This window comes from Lithobates pipiens, unplaced genomic scaffold (assembly GCF_037356315.1).
Source record: "Lithobates pipiens isolate NorthernLeopardFrog02 unplaced genomic scaffold, aLitPip1_a1.2 Scaffold_19, whole genome shotgun sequence".
In the NCBI taxonomy this organism is placed as follows: Eukaryota; Metazoa; Chordata; class Amphibia; order Anura; family Ranidae; genus Lithobates; species Lithobates pipiens.
The window spans coordinates 211,463,289-211,482,995 of record NW_027507764.1 but is presented as its reverse complement, the minus strand read 5'-3'; the positions used below and the strand labels follow the sequence as shown (position 1 = coordinate 211,482,995).

Below are 19,707 nucleotides of genomic sequence, written 5' to 3'. Positions count from 1 at the left end.
GAGTTAATGCAGATATACATAAAACCAAATACAGAATAAAGCACATTCAGAAAGTATGGTGGTACAAATAGAAAGTGCAATGGTATAGTAGTCAGCCAAAATGTAATAAAACATTAGAAAAACATAAACAATTGCATATAGATAAGTAGACATAAGCAGGTCAGAGCTTAATCATAGTAGGAGAGTTATTCAAATATCAACTCAAGAACATGTCTAATATGCAGGATTTTTAAGGGGGTTGTTCCCCGTCCACTCACCCCCTTGGGGCACAATCTGTGAGTGGGGGGGAACAACCAGCGGACCTATAGTTGAAAAAAGCAATCAACGGGGGTAGGAAAGGTTACCAGTGGCAGTCATTTAATTAGTAGCGGATCGTCCACTGCCTGTACGGCAAGAGAGGATAATGCGTAGATACTGTATTGTGTAATTTAGCCGCTCTGGAGCAGAGATCTGTTCCATAGGAAGGAGAGCATGGGTGGAACAGTAAGGTGGTAGAAATTGAGAGACCTGACTGGGGGTATAAGAAGCTTTCAGGGAGAGGTCACCTCCAGGTAATGTATGGGGGGTAAAGGGTTAATAGGCTGAGTGGAAGAGCTAAAGGGTAGTGACGGGCCTGAGCCGTATATAGGGAGGTATCATGTCGTTATCTTGGAGGCTTAGGTGCACTATGGTGTATCAGGGAAGATGGGGTGAGGGAGTAGTAGACCGTGTGGAGGATCGGAAATGAAGCCAACATGCCCAAATAGTAGAGAATTTGGTGTGTCTGTCTTGGGCTTGGTGGATAAGCCTCTCCATTTCTGCAGTCCTGTCAACTTGGTGGTACCATTCTTCTAAAGTGGGAGGCGTGGAGGATTTCCAATGTCTGGGAATGCATAACGTGGCTGAGTTTATCAGGTGTAGGGATAAAGATTTGCGATAAGTGCGTTGCGCTATCGGTGTGTGATGTAACAAATATGGATCTCTTTCCAGAACGGTTGGAGTAGGGGACAATCCCACCAGATGTGTAGAAATGATCCAAAATCTGCGCCACATCTCCAGCACGTGGGTGGGACACTGGGGAACAATTGATGTACTCTATCTGGGGTACGATACCAACGCGAGCAAAGTTTATATCTGTTTTCTTGTACCGAAACATTTACCGTGCCTTTATGTGTGTGAGCATAAATCTGAGACCAATCTCCTTCAGTCAAATTGGTGAGGAGATCAGCATCCCATCTCAGTAAAGCCGGTGAGTGTGTAGCTGCGTCTGAATTTAAAAGGGATACTATGTTGGATATCAGATGTTTTTGCGGTGTGTCTCTGTTGCATAAGGTTTCGAATGGGGTAAGTTGTCTAAACCACTTGGAGGGTGGGTTGTACGAATTGAAAAAATGCCGGAGTTGTAAAAATTTGAAGAAGGGTATTCGGAGTTCGGGAAATTTTACAATCAGAGCTGGATGTGACAATAGGTTTCCTTGTTCAAAAAATTGATGGGCACGGTATTGAGTGAGTGGTTTTTGGAGATCACATCTGGTAATGTCGGGGGGGAAATCTGGATTGTTTGAAATGGGGGTCATGGGACCGTGTGGCGGTGTGAGGTGAAGAGAGCGATGCGTCCGTTGTAGTGCTTGTAGAGAGGAGTTTATCAGGGGATGGTTCTTGCATGTGTAAGGAATAGCTTGTGTGGATATCCACGGGAGGTTCACCAAGGGTAAGTGGGTCATATCCTGTTCTAATTGGATCCAAGCCTTTTCTTTATGGTGGATATGTCAGTCAACGATTCTGGTAAGCAACGTGGCATTGTTATATGTGTGAAGATCGGGCATACCTAGGCCACCTCTAGGCTTGGGGAGAACAAGTTTAGCCCAGCTTAATCTTGGGGACCTGTGGGACCATATGAAGTCTCTACACATTTTTTTGTAAGTCTGGAAAAAGATTTTCGGGAGAGTGATGGGAATAGCTTGGAATAAATATAACAGTTTAGGGAGTACGGTCATTTTGACAATGGCTATTCTTCCGAACCAGGAAAAGGAATTCTTATGCCAATTTAGTAAGTCGTCCTTTATTTTCAGGAGTGTCGGGCTAAAGTTGTGGTCATATAAAGTTGATAGATCAGTAGGAATATGAATACCCAGGTATAACAGGGCGTGGCGTTCCCATTGAAATGGGTAGTTGAGTTTGCATTGGGATATTACTGGTTCGGGTGTAGTTATGTTTAAGGCCCTGGATTTTTCAAAGTTAATTTTCAGATTGGAAATAGAGTGAAAGAAAGTCAAGTCGCTAAGCAAATTGGGGATGGTTGTAACGGGTTCTGATAGAAAAAGTAATATGTCATCCGCGTAAGCGGCCAGTTTATAGGTTTTGTCTTTGATCTCAATTCCTTTAATGTCCGTGTTACCTCGTAACATTCAGAGGAGGGGTTCTAGCTTCAAGATAAAAATAATTGGGGAAAGGGGGCAACCCTGACGGGCACCATTAGCGATGGAGAAGGCGTTCGACAGGCGGCCATTTACTCTTATTTTGGCTGTGGGGGTGGAATACAAAAGCATAATCATTTGAAGCAAACGTGGTGGGAATCCCAAGTGGGTCAGGGCAGCAACCATATAATCCCACGCCACCCTGTCGAACGCCTTCTCCGCGTCCAATGAGAGAAAGAATCCTTTCGTTTTTGTAGAGGTTAGCCAATGATGGATGTTTAATGCCTTTATAGTGTTATCTCTGGTCTCACGGCCAGGTACAAAGCCTACCTGGTCAGTGGAAATTAAGGTCGTGAGCAGGGGAGATATGCGGTTTGCTATAATTTTATAATAATATATATAATATAATTTGAGGTCCACCATTATTATCTTTTTATTTTATTGTTTTATTTTTTAATCTAGAGGAGGTTGTTTGGTGTTGGTGCCCCTTGTTAATTTGACTTTGTATTTGTGAAATGTACCTTCCTACTCACAAATAAACTGTCCTTTTTGAAGTAAAACACATAGCCAAGTATTTCTTGAACCCAAAAAAATCTTTATTAGGTGTCAAACAAATAAACAGGAAGGCAATGCTGGAGAAACTGGTCAGTTTGGGAAAGCCTTTGGCCGCCAGGGCACACATCAATTATTTAAATGCAAAATTGGTGGCCTTAGGAGTCCATATCTAAAGGGAGAACAGTCTGGTCCAGAAGTCCAAGAGATCAGGGAGAGCAGATGACATCTAAGTCCCCAGTCTGTGGTCATACAAAAGCCTGCATCTTCTGTCAGACCAGACTGAACCCAGGCCATCACTCTCTGGTCTTCCTTAGGCACTTCCCTCCAGTCTTCCTTCCAGGCTGTGGCTCTGCTCATGTAGTTCTGGCAGGAGGTGGAGGAGGAGGAGGGCGATGGTCGACCTCCTGGCTGCCACTTGCCACAGCCTCCTCCCGACTGCCACTTGCCAAAGCCTCCCCCCGACTGAGGTCTTCCTGTGTATGAAAATGGGAAATAGTTTTAGTTTTTTGGTCATCAATCACACAATTTTCAGCTCATGACTGTTGCAAGTTGAATGTTAACAAATAGAACAGACTATCATTCTGAGTCCAGCATTTTTCATTCCTGTCCCACTCATTTTTGGTCACTACTGTCTATTGATATGTAAACCACTTTGTGAAATCACAACTTACTGATCAATAATAATATCTAGTTAACATCATTAAATGTACAACAGGAAATATGTTGAACAATGCTATACCTGTCTCAAGCTGGGCCCCTCCACATGTTGCTGCCTGGAAGGCCCAGGTTGGACATTGGAAGCCTCAGCTGGGGGTGAAGGAAGCCTTGAAGGAAGACTGTAGAGTGCTGGCCTGGGTCCCCTCTGGTCTGCCAGAAAATGCAGCCTCTCATAGTACAACATCCTGGGGATATATATGTCATCTGAATCTCCTGATCTCATTGACTCCTGGAACTTATTGCGCTCCCTCAGATATGTACTCCTCAGGGCACCAATTTTGGTCATCACATAGGTCATGTCTGCCATGGGGACCATGATCTTCACCAAAGCAAGCAGTTTCTGCAGCACTGCCTTCCTCTTTCTTAGGTCCTTATAAAAGGGGTTGTTCATCTGCCACAGGCAGAGCAGCTCCCTGAGCATATTAATGATTAGCCCCAGAAAATGTGGTTCCTTGAAGGGATCCATATTCTCTGCAAGACACAGCACAAGACAAACCCTTACCCTTAACTCTCCTAATCTTGTCCCAATATAAGCCCCAATCTAGAAGCAGTATAGGCTAGTGATGTATCAAGTTAAAATTGTACCTTCGTTCTAATGATTGGTGCTTCAGCTCCTTCCTCCGCTCACAGATAGTACGTACGACGCACGCGCGTTGCGTTTTATATACAGTGCGCATGCGTGAAACTCCACCTGCCCCTGGTGTTCTTTCTAATCTAGTCCCCACCCCTTTTCTTTTGGCGCAGTGGGGAGAGCAGATGGCGGAGACACAGCAGGTGCCCACTAATAATTACACTAACGAGGAGGAGGACGAGGAAAGCCCGGAGCCAGAAACGCCCCGATCTCGGAGGAGAAGATTTAAGGCCTCAAATATGTCTTTTGGAGAGATGATGGAGATGGTGGACATATTGAAGAGGAACGGCTATGATGGGAAGCATGGACCTTACACAAACCCAAATATCAGAAAGGCCAAGATCATGACTAAAGTTGTGAAGAGTCTTCAAAAGAATTTTGGGGTACGACGATCCAAGGATCAAATGAGGAAACGCTGGTCAGTCCTGAAACTGAGGGAGTACAATCAGTACAGAAGGATCAAGCGAATTCTTCAAAAAAGTAAGTAGTTGTCCTGTGTTCATATTATTATTATTGCTTGCATACTGCTCCCTGTGCTTTGATTTAATGTTGTACAGTTTAAAATGGCCACTGTCATGTTCATGGGTTCAATCGTTTGTAATAAACATCGTTTGTTCGCCCACTCCAAAGACGATGTTTTGGCAAGCTGTACTTAACTACATTTGTTCAGGCCTATTTCTAGTCAAAGGAAGTTTGTTGTCTAGAGGGGTTTGTAATAGAATGAAATGCAAACTTGATTTGGTGTAAAGGAGAGGATACTCAGCAGCTGTTTACATATCTGGACTCAGGAGCACTAATGTGGGACACCATAACACCCTTTTTACACACACACACACACGTGCTCCAGTGGATACTATAGGGGTGTCTCCATCTGTCAAACTTTTACAAACAGGTAAGTATTCCAGCTTTAGAAAGTGTCATAAATAATGCCAAAAAACACAATTGTATGACACTTCCAAGCAATGTTTCATATTCCTATTTCTGCCCTCAAATATCTTTGTGCTAAGTATTCCTTTTTTACATTCTCAAAGGGGAGAGAAGACTCAGGACGTCTGAGGACACCTGGGACCCCACACCTCCCAAAGAAGGGGAAATACCAACACCAGAAGCTGAGGAGGAAGGAGAGATTGTAGAAATTGGCGAAATTGGCACCACAACAGGTGAGTGACCACAGCTTCAGGTAAGCTAATCAATGTATGCCTGCGTATCTATAATACACAGTGTTTTTTTGGTTTATTTTTAGGTGATATGGATTTTGTGGAAGACTAATCGCATTTTACCAGTGAAAGTGCCCAGATCATCATCAGGGAGATAATGGGGTGCAATCATGATTTAGATAATATCAAGAAAAACATCAATGATGTTCAACAAAAAATGAAGAACATCATTGATGTTTTAGGGAGAATCTGAAACACCCAAAACTAGCTAGCATCCTTTTTCATTTAAAAAAAACACTTTTATATTTTTAGAAAAGCCAAATTTGGAAGATGCTCACAGTGTGTCAACATGTGCTATCTCCCATCATGGGGGATCAATGTATGCGTTTTGTGGGTGCAACCCCTTCCTTGCTACTAAAGTGGCTGAGATGAAGGGGTTGCACCCCCAAAACACGTACATTGATCCCCATGATGGGAGATAGCACATGTTGACATTAGGCATGGGATCAGGAGGAAAATGCCCAGTTTGATTCACAATTTGTGTGCATCTTCCAAATTTGGCTTTTACAGGGGTGACACCCCATGTAATGAAGGCAATATCAACACAGTTTGTACATACTCATGTCTGATATTGTGTTCACTTTTCAAAGTTGAACGTTGTAAGTTCCTCAGTTGTGTATGTTATGCTTTGATACATGCCTGTTTAAACAAAAAACTGCAAGTTATATTAATGTTACCAAAAATAATGTTATATACACCAAATATGTTGGTTTGTTGTAAAACCCTTTTTTAAACGCACATGTGAATGTGCTTTAAGTAAAAAGTTTAATTATGAACAATGTGTGGCTTCCTTTTTCAATGTGCAAAAGCAGTATTTGTAGTAAAGTTGTTGTTTTCTGTGACAATGGGTGTTATTTACTAAAGGCAAATCCACTTTGCACTCCAAGTGCAGTTTCGGGTGCACTTTTGCAGAGCACTTGTAAAGCATAGTGGATTTGCCTTTAGTAAATAACACTCACGGTGCTTTATAATTTGCCTCAATCATGCCATTTTCATGACTCCACAAATTTCTGTCATGGTGCTGAAAATGAGCAATATTTTGTCAGTAATGCATTACATACATTAACAACAAAAACAAGGTGTGTGTAGCAGACCCACAACATAATAATATTATTATCTGAAGATGAGACTGTCACCTCATCTAACACAGAAATTGGGTTTGCACTGTGGAAAGAAAAGGCTCCAAAAAAAGCTAGGAGACACCTAAAAAAAAAACAAGCAGTAAATGAAAACAAAGATTATTGCAGTTTAAAAGAAAAATGTATTTAAAAAATGCCTCTCAGACATTGTCTGGCATATCAATGGCCCACTACCCACAAAGTACTCCATATATGTTGTTCTGACCTTGCGGGCGCTTTGGGGGGGGGGGGGCAAGCCAGGACGGCCAACTTCAAGGGCCATCAGGTTGGCATTTTCAGGTAAGTCTGTGTCCGGCCCAACTGAGGCCACATAGTTTGGTGAGTCTTTCTTCAAAAAATTGTGCAGAATGCAGCACGAAAGCACAATATGATTGAGTTTATATTCCGCCATGTGGATTGGAGTCAAAAATAGGCGGAACCAGCTGGCCATTATCCCGAAAGTGTTCTCCACTACTCTTCTGGCTCTGGCCAGCCAGAAATTAAAGACCCTCTGGTCTGGGGTGAAGGTCCTCATTGAGAAAGGCCACATCAGATGGTTTGCCAGAGCAAATGCCTCATCCGTGACGAAGACGAAGGGGAGTCCTTCCACCTTCTCCTCTGGAGATGGCAAGCCCAGACTGCCACTCTGGAGATGCCAGTAGAAATCCGTCTGTGCGATCCCTCCAACATCTGACATCCGGTCATTTTTACCCACGTCCACATACAGGAAGTCATATGTCGCTGACACCACCGCCAACATCATTATACCCCTTGTAATTATAATAGTAGGACCCCGAGTTGGGGGGTGGGATGATGCGAGCATGTTTCCCATCAATTGCACCTCCACAATTGGTAAAGTTCCAATGGATGGCAAAGTGGGAGGCCACAGTCTGCCATTCCTGTGGGGCTGAAGGAAACTGTGGAGTTAAACAAGAAAAAAAAAAATTTTGCACATCAACATTGAAAGCAGATTAGACACAATCATTTTTGCCCAAGATCAGTATAACATTTTTGGAAATGAGTATTTAAAGCCAAAAGTATAAGGTCCCCTTATCAGATTCCTCACCCCTCCCATTCCCCCCATCCAATGGCCCATTGCAAAAAAATAGGGGGGGATGTTTTTGACAGGTAACCCTGTCCGCTTCATTCAGAGCCGCATGCATAAATAATGTGTGATACTTTGTGATACTTTGGCCAGACCCTCCTTACTTACACTATTGACAGCCCACCGGACAGGTAATAATACAAAAAAATAAAAAATAATGAACAAATGGAAGCACATTTTTACATTCTGCTATTACCTGTCAAGATAATAATAGGAGAAAAAAAAATGAAAACAGTAGCATTTGAAAGTATTGAGGCAGGCCCTTGCACTGCATGCTTTGGTGAATTCATCCATAAATCTGACCACAAAAGAGGTAGGTATAGTGTGTATTGGGTTTGGCAAAGTCAGCAGATAGAGGATTGTTATCAGCTGACCTAGCAGTTAGGGGAGGGGGTTCCTAATGAGTTTGGCCCACCAAAAAAAAAAACCTCTGGCACTCTGCATGAATTTAAGCACACACATAACATTTGTACACATTTTAGGGGGTGTTTAGGGGAAAGCAATACTATGGAGCTGACAAAATATATTGCTAAGTGACTAGACTAGATGTGTATGGGCCCAGAAGAGCATGCTGGGGAGGTTAGTGAAGGCAAATATGCATGAAGGACAAAAAAGTAACTTTAAAAGCTTCCAGCATGCATGAGGACAAAGGGGCACAGCATATCAATTACAGCATATTGCAATCATGGTAATTAGGGAATGAGGAAAGAAATACAATACATTAGCAAACACTAAATACATAGAATGTGATGTTAAAGGAGAAATCTTACCTTGATATAGTCCTTCTGCAGGACCTGTATGATGGCAGAACAGGTCTCCCCAGAGCCTGGGGGAGATGCCTGTGGAGAATTTGAGGTCCTGAAGGCTTCTCCCTGTCGCCAAGTACCACAACGTGGCAACTAGCCTCTGCCCTGGAGTGGTGGCTTGCTGCATGCAGGTATCCTGTCTGCTGATATAAGGGGACAGCAAAGCCAACAGACGTTGAAAAACGGGGTCCGTCATCCAGAGATAATTCCTGAAATCATCAGGAATATTCTCCCGGATCTCACGAAGCAAAGGCATGTGAGAGAATTGATCATCCTGGAGCAACCAATTCTTGCTCCATGAACTCCTCCTCGCCCTGTTCATGGACTGGGCTTGTGTCAAAGCTAAAAGCCCAACACCAAGCCCCTGCACAGCACGAACTCTACGACGAGTACCTACACGAAATATGGCTTCAAAACGGTCGGCTGGTCAGAATGGACTAACAGAAAGCACCGATAAACAGCAAGGCCTGAAAGAACGAACTGAAAAACAGAAATGAGCGGACAATAAGCACTGAGAATAAAAGCGTACTATATCAAGATATAGGCCGCAATGACAAATGAATGCAAACTGACTACATGCAAGGATAAGCAGATACGCACCCACAAGCACAAATTTTAGAGCAGTAATGATCTGAAGCACAAATCTTAAAAGTGCGAATCATCTCTAACCAAACTTCTACTAACACGCGATAAACATGAGATCAGCAGAAGGAGCCCAAAGGGTGCATGGTGCTGAACTTCCCTTTTATAGTCCTGTCATACGTGGCTTACGTCTCCACGTTCTTGACGACTGGAAATTCCGACAACTTTGTCCGACCGTGTGTAGGCAACACCAGCTTCGGACAAAATCCGTTGGGAATTATCCGACGGATTTGGTGATCGGAAATGTCCAACCGTGTGTACGGGGGCTAAGTCTTAAAAGAATACAAGACAAACATTTGTTTAATAAAAGAAGTACGTGGACCCTCATGTTATTAAGTTACAGAACAATTCAGAATGTTACAGTGGTTACAGTGGGTAATACAATACGCCGACAGTCGATTATCGTATACAATACACATAAGGGGTTTCAAGTAAACTGAAAACAGATAAAGACAAATAATACCCAGCTACAGGGATTATAATATATATTATATATTATATATATTATATATAATAAACATTATATTATGTAAAGAATCCTAACCATGTATATAGGGTCTCTAGGAGCCAGAAAAAAAAAACACAAAGTTAAGCTTGAAGTGGGGGGGGGGGGGGGTGAGAAAAGTGGGGAGGGAAAGCAGTAGGGTACAATAGGAATGCTGGTCAGTGGTATAAGGAAATTATACTCCATTAAGAAAGGGAATGTGGAATCGTATAATATCATATTATATCATATAATTGTGCTGTCAACGCTTTCATCCTAATCAGTAAGTCTATTTAATCGAACCATTCTGAGAGTATGGGGGCAATTGTAGTTTTCTAGTGTCTAGGAATAACAGTTCTAGCAGCTATCAAGAAAAAAAAAATATATTTTTTCACCAGTGTCAGAGATTCTCATATCATAGAGAGGAGGACAATTTTAAGAAGTCCTGTATTTGTTTGAGGTCACTTTGGCATAAGTAGCAAAATTCTCATCCCAGAGCTTTTGCCTCTATTAGAACCCCCCTTCAGCTGCAGTACAAACCACACTTTTTCCCTACTTGTGATCCCTTTTCTCTTTGCTGTTAAGGTCCCTAAATCTCACTTCCCTTCCTTTGCCCCAACCATGCTAGTGATGGCCTACTTTCTATCACATTCTCCACTTATCCCACCTCTCCAACCTATCCTCTCCCTTTCCACCATTTTGCTTCCCTACCCATTCCTCTACTTCAATCCCTCTTCTCCTGCTTCTTCTCCCTAGAACTTACCCCCTCCCTCCAACTTTTCCTGAATACTTATGCCCCATATACCTATATATCCTTACAGCTGAAGAACTACATAGCCAATGTCCTCTCTTCATATTTTCCCACTCAACACACAGGGACTTTGATCCCCACAATGATACTGTCTGCCGGGTCCCTTTCTCCAAGAAACCCACTTTCCAACCTCCCACACCGACAAGACAAATATGTCTCTACATCTTACCATTCAAGGAAATATTATGCTCTTAGCTCTTGCAATTCCTCAAACACTCAATAATACAAACAGACTCAGAGTGCCAAGTTTTTTGTGAAAGGCCACTCAAAATCTGACATTTGCAAACATTCTGCTTGCCCAGTCATAATCAAGTACCTTTCTTTCAAAGCATGCTGAATATTCTTGCCTTATTCTCTAAGTGGGCTCTAATTCTCCATAAATACTGGTGCTTAAAGTTGATTCTAGACTCTACTAGCACTACCTCCTACCTTCTTTAGACAGCCTGCAAGCTCATTTAAAAAAATCCTCCATCTTCACCAACTCCTTGACTGAGAAATCATCACCCTTTCATGAAAGTTTTTTTTTCCATAATCCCCTTGCTATACAATACCTATACCCAATTAAACTTCTTTCTCATTAAACATTGCCATCTTCACATGGCCAAATGCTTGGATATTGACAATATCACCCTTTGTAACTATATTTCAATTCCCCCGATACTATCTTTATATGACCCATTTCCTTCCCCTTAGCACAGGCATCTCAACAATGTTGCCTTGCAAGATCTGTCTGTGGTGAAAGATCTCAAAAAGGAACTTAAGCAACTAACACCACTAACACCTATGATGTATAGCAACAAGCACATAAATATCATACTGTATAAGTAGCGCTCAACTTAAACTCAACTGTTGCCCCAAATAGCAATGTAACAAACCAAAAATGACCTCTTGACAGAGATCAACACATTTAAAATGTTACACAACAAAAAAGCAATTTTCTAATCCTTAACAGAAACCAATTTAAAATGCTCTGCTTGGCAGGTGCTAAAGACTGACCAACTTTTTATGAATGCCAATTGCCAATACCAATGGTGTATCTACTTTCAGATGCATTTTGTTCTAAATAAAGAATGGCTTCTTTCTGCAGCACTTAACAGTGTCAACTGTTAATTGACTGTTGATTTTAACATAAAGTATGTCTAAATTTAAAAAATGATATTTTAAAAAAATGTTCTCTCTTTTTTTATAGAATCAAAAACCTCAGCTGTCCTTTTAAGTTTAAACTAGTGATGGATGAATGTGCTTCTGTTTGATTCCTAGGGCCATTCAGGTACTCATTAGAAAATCCGCAAACTGTGAACTTCACCAGGAACCCCACTAAAGTAAATCTTGAAAATCAATTACTAATTATTAAGGCTGATAGGCAAGGGATTGTCAAAGGGCATTGTCAAGGGGGACATCTATCAATGCAAAAAAAATAAAAAATAAATACTGTTCAGTATGAATTAACTTTTCTTAATGAGGCTACATTAAAAACACACAATTGCTTAAAACAATATGCTTGGGGGATGCCTTAACCCTTTCACTGCCAAGTCCATATGCCAGACGCTTTTTCTGCTTTTCTTTATCCCCTGGTGTCCTACCCCCTTCCCTTCTCTAAAAAAGAAGACTCATAATGGTGTTCCTGAGTCTGTGTTTTTTATAAAAGCTATACAGTGGTGTGAAAAAGTGTTTGCCCCCTTCCTCATTTCCTGTTCCTTTGCATGTTTGTCACACTTAAGTGTTTCGGAACATCAAACCAATTTAAACAATAGTCAAGGACAACACAAGTAAACACAAAATGCAATTTGTAAATGAAGGTGTTTATTATTAAAGGTGAAAAAAAATCCAAACCATCATGGCCCTGTGTGAAAAAGTGATTGCCCCCTAAACCTAATAACTGGTTGGGCCACCCTTAGCAGCAACAACTGCAACCAAGCGTTTGCGATAACGTGCAATGAGGCTTTTACATCGTCCTGGAGGAATTTTGGCCCACTCATCTTTGCAGAATTGTCCTAATTCAGTTACATTAGAGGGTTTTCGAGCATGAACGGCCTTTTTAAGGTCATACCACAACATCTCAATAGGATTCAGGTCAGGACTTTGGCTAGGCCACTCCAAAGTCTTCATTTTGTTTTTCTTCAGCCATTCGGTGGTGGACTTGCTGGTGTGTTTAGGATCATTGTCCTGCTGCAGAACCCAAGTTCGTTTCAGCTTGAGTACACGAACAGATGGTCGGACATTCTCCTTCAGGATCTCTTGGTAGACAGCAGAATTCATAGTTCCTTTTATCACGGCAAGTCTTCCAGGTCCTGAAGCAGCAAAACAGCCCCAGACCATCACACTACCACCACCATATTTTACTGTTGGTATAATGTTCTTTTTATGAAATGCAGTGTTCCTTCTACGCCAGATATACTTGGACACACACCTTCCAAAGAGTTCCACTTTTGTCTCATCGGTCCACAGAATGTTGTCCCAAAAGTCTTGGGGATCATCAAGATGTGTTGTGGAGAAATTGAGACGAGCTTTGATGTTCTTTTTGCTCAGCAGTGGTTTTCTCCTTGGAACTCTGCCATGCAGGCCATTTTTGCCCAGTCTTTTCCTGATGGTGGAGGCATGAACGCTGACCTTAACTGAGGCAAGTGAGGCCTGCAGTTCCTTGGACGTTGTTGTGGGGTCTTTTGTGACCTCTTGGATGAGTCGTCGCTGCGCTCTTGGGGTAATTTTTGGTGGCCGGCCACTCCTAGGAAGGTTCACCACTGTTCCATGTCTTCGTCATTTGTGGATAATGCCTCTCACTGTGGTTCGCTGGATTCCCAAAGCTTTGGAAATGGCTTTATAACCCTTTCCAGACTGATAGATCTCAATTACTTTCTTTCTCAATTGTTCCTGAATTTCTTTGGGTCTCGGCATGATGTGTAGCTTTTAAGGATCTTCTGGTGGACCTTACTGTGTCAAGCAGCTCCTATTTAAGTGATGCCTTGATTGTGAACAGGTGTGGCAATAATCAGGCCTGGGTGTGGCTAGAGAAATTGAACTCAGGTGTGGACAACCACAGTTATAGTATGTTTTAACAAGGGGGGCAATCACTTTTTCACACAGGGCCATGATGGTTTGGATTTTTTTCACCTTTAATAATAAACACCTTCATTTACAAATTGCATTTTGTGTTTACTTGTGTTGTCCTTGACTATTGTTTAAATTGGTTTGATGTTCCGAAACACTTAAGTGTGACAAACATGCAAAGGAACAGGAAATGAGGAAGGGGGCAAACACTTTTTCACACCACTGTAGCTATTATATATAGGGACCTCATACTGTTCAGTGGGTGGTCTGTCATACCTGGCTCACTGTGGTTTAGAAGAGTAGTAATGTCCCTCATCCCGAGGGCGTCCTCTGTAAGGAGGTGGTCCCCCCTGATGATAGTAATCCCCTTGTGGAGGGTCCCTAAAATGTGGAGGGCCATCTCCGCTTTGGGGTATTCTATTCTGATAGCCCTGTGGATAGTGAGTTTGCTGGGGTCCCCTATTGTAATTGACATTCCCTGAGTGATTCCCTCTAGTCTGGTAATTGTTCCCCTGATAACCTCTATTGCAATTTCCCCGGTTTGGTGGGTATCCATGGTATGAGGGTCTATCTCCATTCCCATTGGAATCCCTATTGTCATAATAGGGTTTTCTATTATTGTATTGTGGTCCATATGAGTTATCTGGTCCTCTCTTTGGATAATATATTGGGGGTTGTTCCTTCCTATCTTGTGTGGTGGACTGCTGATGTTGAATATATTGCTGGGCAGCCTGCGGTGTGTTTTAAATCCCACATTTTTATCTCCCATTTTATTTCCTTGTTTGGAGGGGGGATTTGGTTGGTTCCCACTAACCCCCACCTCCAAAAATTGCGTGCATGTGCAGCCCCTTGTGTCCTGGTAACCTAGGATGCTTGCAGCCTGCATAGCTGGATGTGATTAATTTGCTGGCAATATCACTACTAAATTTATGAGTGCATCCTGTTTGTTTTGTTGTTGTCTGTGTTTATTTGTAAAATTTTCCAAAATAAAATCTGAGTTAAAAAATGTTTAAAAAAAATTTGTTTTAACAAGGAACACACTGGGATTTTATACAACCTTACAAAAACTGCATTAGTCAAACAGGGTTCATATCAGAGGGGTTAAAGTAGAATTTCCGAGGGCATTAAATTCAGAGGAAGAAAGATTGAGAAGAAATTGATCAGACCTAACTAGTAAAAAATCTGCAGCCAAACGTCAATGTCAATATCATCAGAGAGACCAGGTTACTTTTGTTACTACTTTAGGTATTGTCAAAAAAACTTTTGCCTATTCTCTTCACTTGTTTTGCTCCAATCCTGGCCATAATACCTGGCTCTCCACAGTTGGATCTTACTGATGTGGGCTGAACATTTGTCAGTATTGCAATAAGCACAAGAAATGTACCACTGTACAATCCTTTGCTACAATTTCAGTTTATTCAATAAAATAATGTTAACTGTGGGTCCAGAAACGTGTTAGGTAGTGGAGTGCAGTGTTTCTGCTTTTAAGTATGTAGGATTCACTACCTGATTACTTAAAACCAAGATAGGGGAACACTACAATGATTCCATCAACCTCAATGCTAAGCATGTCTCTAATGTTTCTAAATATATTAAACAATTTCACTGTGGCAATTGGAATTATTTTTTTCATTTTATGGGGTAGAACAGCTAATTAAATTACCTTGGGAGGGGATACACACACTGCAAACTACTGGAGAAAGATGTTTGGTGAATCTATATGTTACAGACAAGAATACCATCCAGCTTTAAGCATAGGTGGGATGTTAATTTATTTTAAAAATAAAATATAATAACCTTTTCCAGCAATTGGTTTATTATGCTTGTCTATGCCAGATATTATTCATTCTTGACAGAGACTGTACTTGTTACAGTTTTGTCTCCCTTTAAATGTCATGTGTAGTAATGGCAATTCACCTTTTCCTTTTATTTATCTTTCTGTTTGCAATGATATAATGTGTTGTGAATTGTTTTTCATGTGTTCACCTTGATACTAACGGTTGATTTACTAAAACTGGAGAGTGCAAAACCTGGTGTAGCTCTGCATAGAAACCATTCAGCTTCCAGGTTTTGTTTGTCAAAGCTTAACGGAAGTCCAAGTTAGAAGCTGACTGGCTACCATGCATAGTTGCACCAGATTGTACTCCAGTTTTAGAAAATCAACCCCTTATTGTGCTGACATTTATTCATACTTGATTTTATTAATCAAACACCCCCCCCCCCCCCATTTGTCTCTGGGGAGCATAGGAACTATTTAAATGTGTATCCAGTGTATATATGATCACTCTATGTTTCCAGCTTTTTCGTTTAAATGCATCAGTGTGCTATTTGATGTACTTCACTATGTAGCTAATAAACATTTGCACGAACAGATGATACCAAGTAGCCATCTCAATTATATTGATGGATCATTAAATTTACAATATTAACCTCCCTGGCGGTATGATTAGTTCTGATTTTAGGTGCTGAAAGCGGTATTTTGCATGGAAATTTGGTGTTTTATATTGTAGTCCTGTAATTCTTAGGAACAACTCTCTTAAATCTGTTCAAACCAGAGTCTAGCAGACATCCCGGGTATGATAAAGTTTATAATATAATAAATAATAATAAAAATTATTCAATAATGTAATCAAATCCAAAAACACAGAAATTTGCTCATTTGCAGAATTGTCGCTGTCATTAGATTTAGTGTTAGATGAAGAATTTCCCCACAAATCGCTATAGTTCAATTCTGCAAGTGATTATAATTTATTATCGCTGTTTTCTAGTTGGTCTAAAATCACTTTTGACATAAAGGGACACTTTTTGGTTGCTATGGACAATCTCCAAATTCCAGGCAGAAAAAACAGTATTTATAATATAAAAGTGCATGCAGGGCACTGCACAGACCACTAGGGACAAATGGTGTGTGTATTTTTTTATACAGTACTGTAATCTGTAAGATTACAGTACTGTGTGTGTTTTGTGTGTTTTAACAACTTTCAGACCGGACCAATTTGCTGGTCAAAGACCAGACCACTTTTTGCGATTCGGCACTGCGTCGCTTTAACTGACAATTGCGCGGTCATGCGACGTGGCTCCCAAACAAAATTAACGTCCTTTTTTTCCCACAAATAGAGCTTTCTTTTGGTGGTATTTGATCACCCCTGCGGTTTTTATTTTTTGCGCTATAAACAAAAATAGAGCGATAATTTTGAAAAAAACGCATTATTTTTTACTTTTTGTAATAATAAATATCCCCCAAAAATATATAAAAAAACATTTTTTTCCCTCAGTTTAGGCCGATACGTATTCTTCTACATATTTTTGGTAAAAAAAATCGCAATAAGCGATGATTGATTGGTTTGCGCAAAAGTTATAGCGTTTACAAAATAGGGATAGTTTTATAGCATTTTTATTAATAATTTTTTATAATTTTTTTTTTTACTAGTAATGGCGGCGATCTGCGATTTTTATTGTGACTGCGACATTGTGGGGGACCCATCGGACATTTTTGACACATTTTTGGGACCATTGTCATTTATACAGTAATCACTGCTATATAAATGCAGTGATTCCTGTGTAAATGACACTGGCAGTGAAAGGGTTAACCAGTGGGTGGCAGTGTAGGGGTTAAGTGTTCCTAGGGGTGTGTTACTAACTGTGGGGGGGTTGGGCTTTCATTTAGTGTACACTGATCTCTGCTCCAATCACATGGAGCAGAGATCAGCGTCACTAGTTGCTAGGCAGAATGGAAAAATTTTGTTTATACAGCATTTCCTCCATTCGGCCGCTCCGTGAGACGATCGCGGGGATGCCCGCGGCGATCGAGTCCGCGGGTCCCGCGACCGGACTCACGGGGGTCCCGACCAGCGCGGGAGCGCGCCGCCGGCGGCGCGCTCCCGATGGCACGGCGGCAACGAATATTGGACGTACATGTACGCCAATATGCCTGCCCGTGCCATTCTGTCGACGTACATCGTCGTGCGCTGGTCGGGAAGTGGTTAACTTTTTTGAATTTGGCACCGATCTCCGCTCCCGTGCGCCGTAAAATCGCAGGGAACGGAGATCGGTGGCATTTGGGCACTGTGTGAATCAAGCGGAGGACAGTTCGCACACACAGCGGGGGGACATTGCTGGATCCAGGGGACAAGGTAAGTAACTTCTCCCTGTGTCCTCCCTGTATCCAGCGATGCGATCCCGAGTCTGGCTCGGGGTTACCGCTTATGATACTAAAATCCCAACCCGAGCCAGACTCGGGATTACCGCTAGGGAGATTAACCACTTGCCGACCTTATACTGTACATATATGGTGGCGCGGTGGCTCCTCTGTGCAGAATCATGTACCTGTATGTGTTCCTGCACTTCCGGATCTGAGGCGCAAAAGTATCAATTTTTGACAGGCGTATGTAAACCTCAGAACTGGCTGGACAAAATTGCTATGCTCTTTGCAACCAAAACAGCTCCAATATATACTGTATATTTTAATTGTGTATTGAAATGTTTACCTACAAATTATACATTGAATCTGTTGAATGGGGTGAAACTTTTTAATCTCTCTTTTTCCTAGCAGACAGTGCCCCAGGATGACGTCAATCTTTGACGAAACTAGTAGGGTGGACGACATGCTGACGTCATCGTGACTTACGAGTTTTGGAAATTGCGGGCACTCATTTTTTACCAGCCAGTGTTTTTTTATTCTTCCATGTATGGGAATTAACTTTTAAATCATTGGATTCACACGTTGTGGAGCTCTCTTTATTTTCTTTGAGTGGGACATCCTTAGGCATCGGAAAAGAGAGAGAGAGAGAGAGCCTGGCGGGGTAATCAGCCACAAGTGCAACTGGCCTTTCTAAAGGTTCAGTGTATCTGATAAGCAGGCATTCCTTATTTTCAGTGGTGGTCTACATTGTGTCTGAGAGTCTACAAATGGACTAAAAGCTCAAGATTTTGACACTCTTGCTTACCTATCACCCTGTTCTTTACATCACTCTTCACCCAAAAAGGAGGACTGTTTGTCACCAGATGTTTTATGCTGTACATGCTTTTATATTTCTCTTCTGTAATAAGGAGGACTGTTTACTATCAGATATGTGATGCTGTACAGGTTAGAAGGACTGTTTATCGGTAGACATTTATGTTATGCATATTAGTTGAGGGCGATTCTGTCCAGCTGAGATTGATAGAAGAGTCTCAGAGTCAAGGTCATCAAGAAAGAGTCTTGGAAATAGGTAAGTAATAAATGATGCATATTGCATCTGATTATATTCATTCGATGCATAAGTACAGTGTTTTTTCTCTCTCTCTCTCTCTGCCTTTACATAGTATTAAAAAATAACACTGGTGTTTACTTCCTTATCTGCTTAAATTTCCTTTATACAGCTTTTTTTTCTTTAAGTTTCATGACATTAGCTTTGATCCCAATAAATGCAAGACAATAAAAACCCACTTTGGGAAAAATCATCATGGATCAGACAGCCCGTAAACGCTAAAACTATACAGCTGGTGTAAGTGACAATAAATTACCCTTTACCATCATCATAAATTTATAACTTTTAAATGCTTTTAAATGGTTTTAAACTAACTTGAGAATTTTTTTCATGGTTTATTGGCTTTGCTAGCTTCACTTTTGGAGCAAGAAAGAGAATATTTGATTCAGAAAGAAATTTTGTATAAGTATACCAAACATTTACTAGTTATGCTTTAACTTTAGAACAGATATATTTTGTAGCATTTGCTAACAGAGCTATTACTATGCTGACCTTTTCACTTAACATATTTGTAGCATACGACTTAGTAGTTAATTACTTTTCATGCCTAACATAACACTATGTGCCCTTTCAAATTTGGATCCTCTCCTTTCTTTCATTCTTATGAAAACTCTTTATAATGACCTATAGTACACCTGGATTTGATTCTAAACATCAGTCTGGTGATCTGGATTTATCCACACATTTTTATCATCACTTTTCAGAAAACACATATTACATAAAATGCTGCTAGCAATGACCAAACGTTGTACAGTCGCTAAATGCAAAGCTTACCCGTTAAGGGAGAAGGAAGTAATAATGATTTCCAGGTTCTAGTGAAAAATGACACCAGCTGTAAAGGGTACATTCAGAGATCAAAGAATGTAGAAAATGACAGTGAGGACAGTTGGTGTTTATCTTTAATGCCAATGAAAATGCAATATAATCT

General features: G+C 41.1%; 1 protein-coding gene across 6 annotated transcripts in view; it reads right to left on the bottom strand.

The window, feature by feature from the left end:
• Positions 1–19,707, bottom strand: part of SUGCT (succinyl-CoA:glutarate-CoA transferase) — a 1,356,517-nt gene that overhangs the window by 460,550 nt on the left and 876,260 nt on the right. Inside the window, exon 13 of one of the 6 annotated variants that reach the window (XM_077491680.1) lies at positions 3,031–3,424. The exons of the other annotated variants lie outside the window; for them this stretch is intronic. Coding sequence (XP_077347806.1) covers positions 3,305–3,424 — 120 coding nt within the window. The 3' untranslated portion in view covers positions 3,031–3,304. Of the gene's footprint in view, positions 1–3,030; positions 3,425–19,707 lie in introns of those variants that run through there. 6 annotated transcript variants of the gene reach the window in all.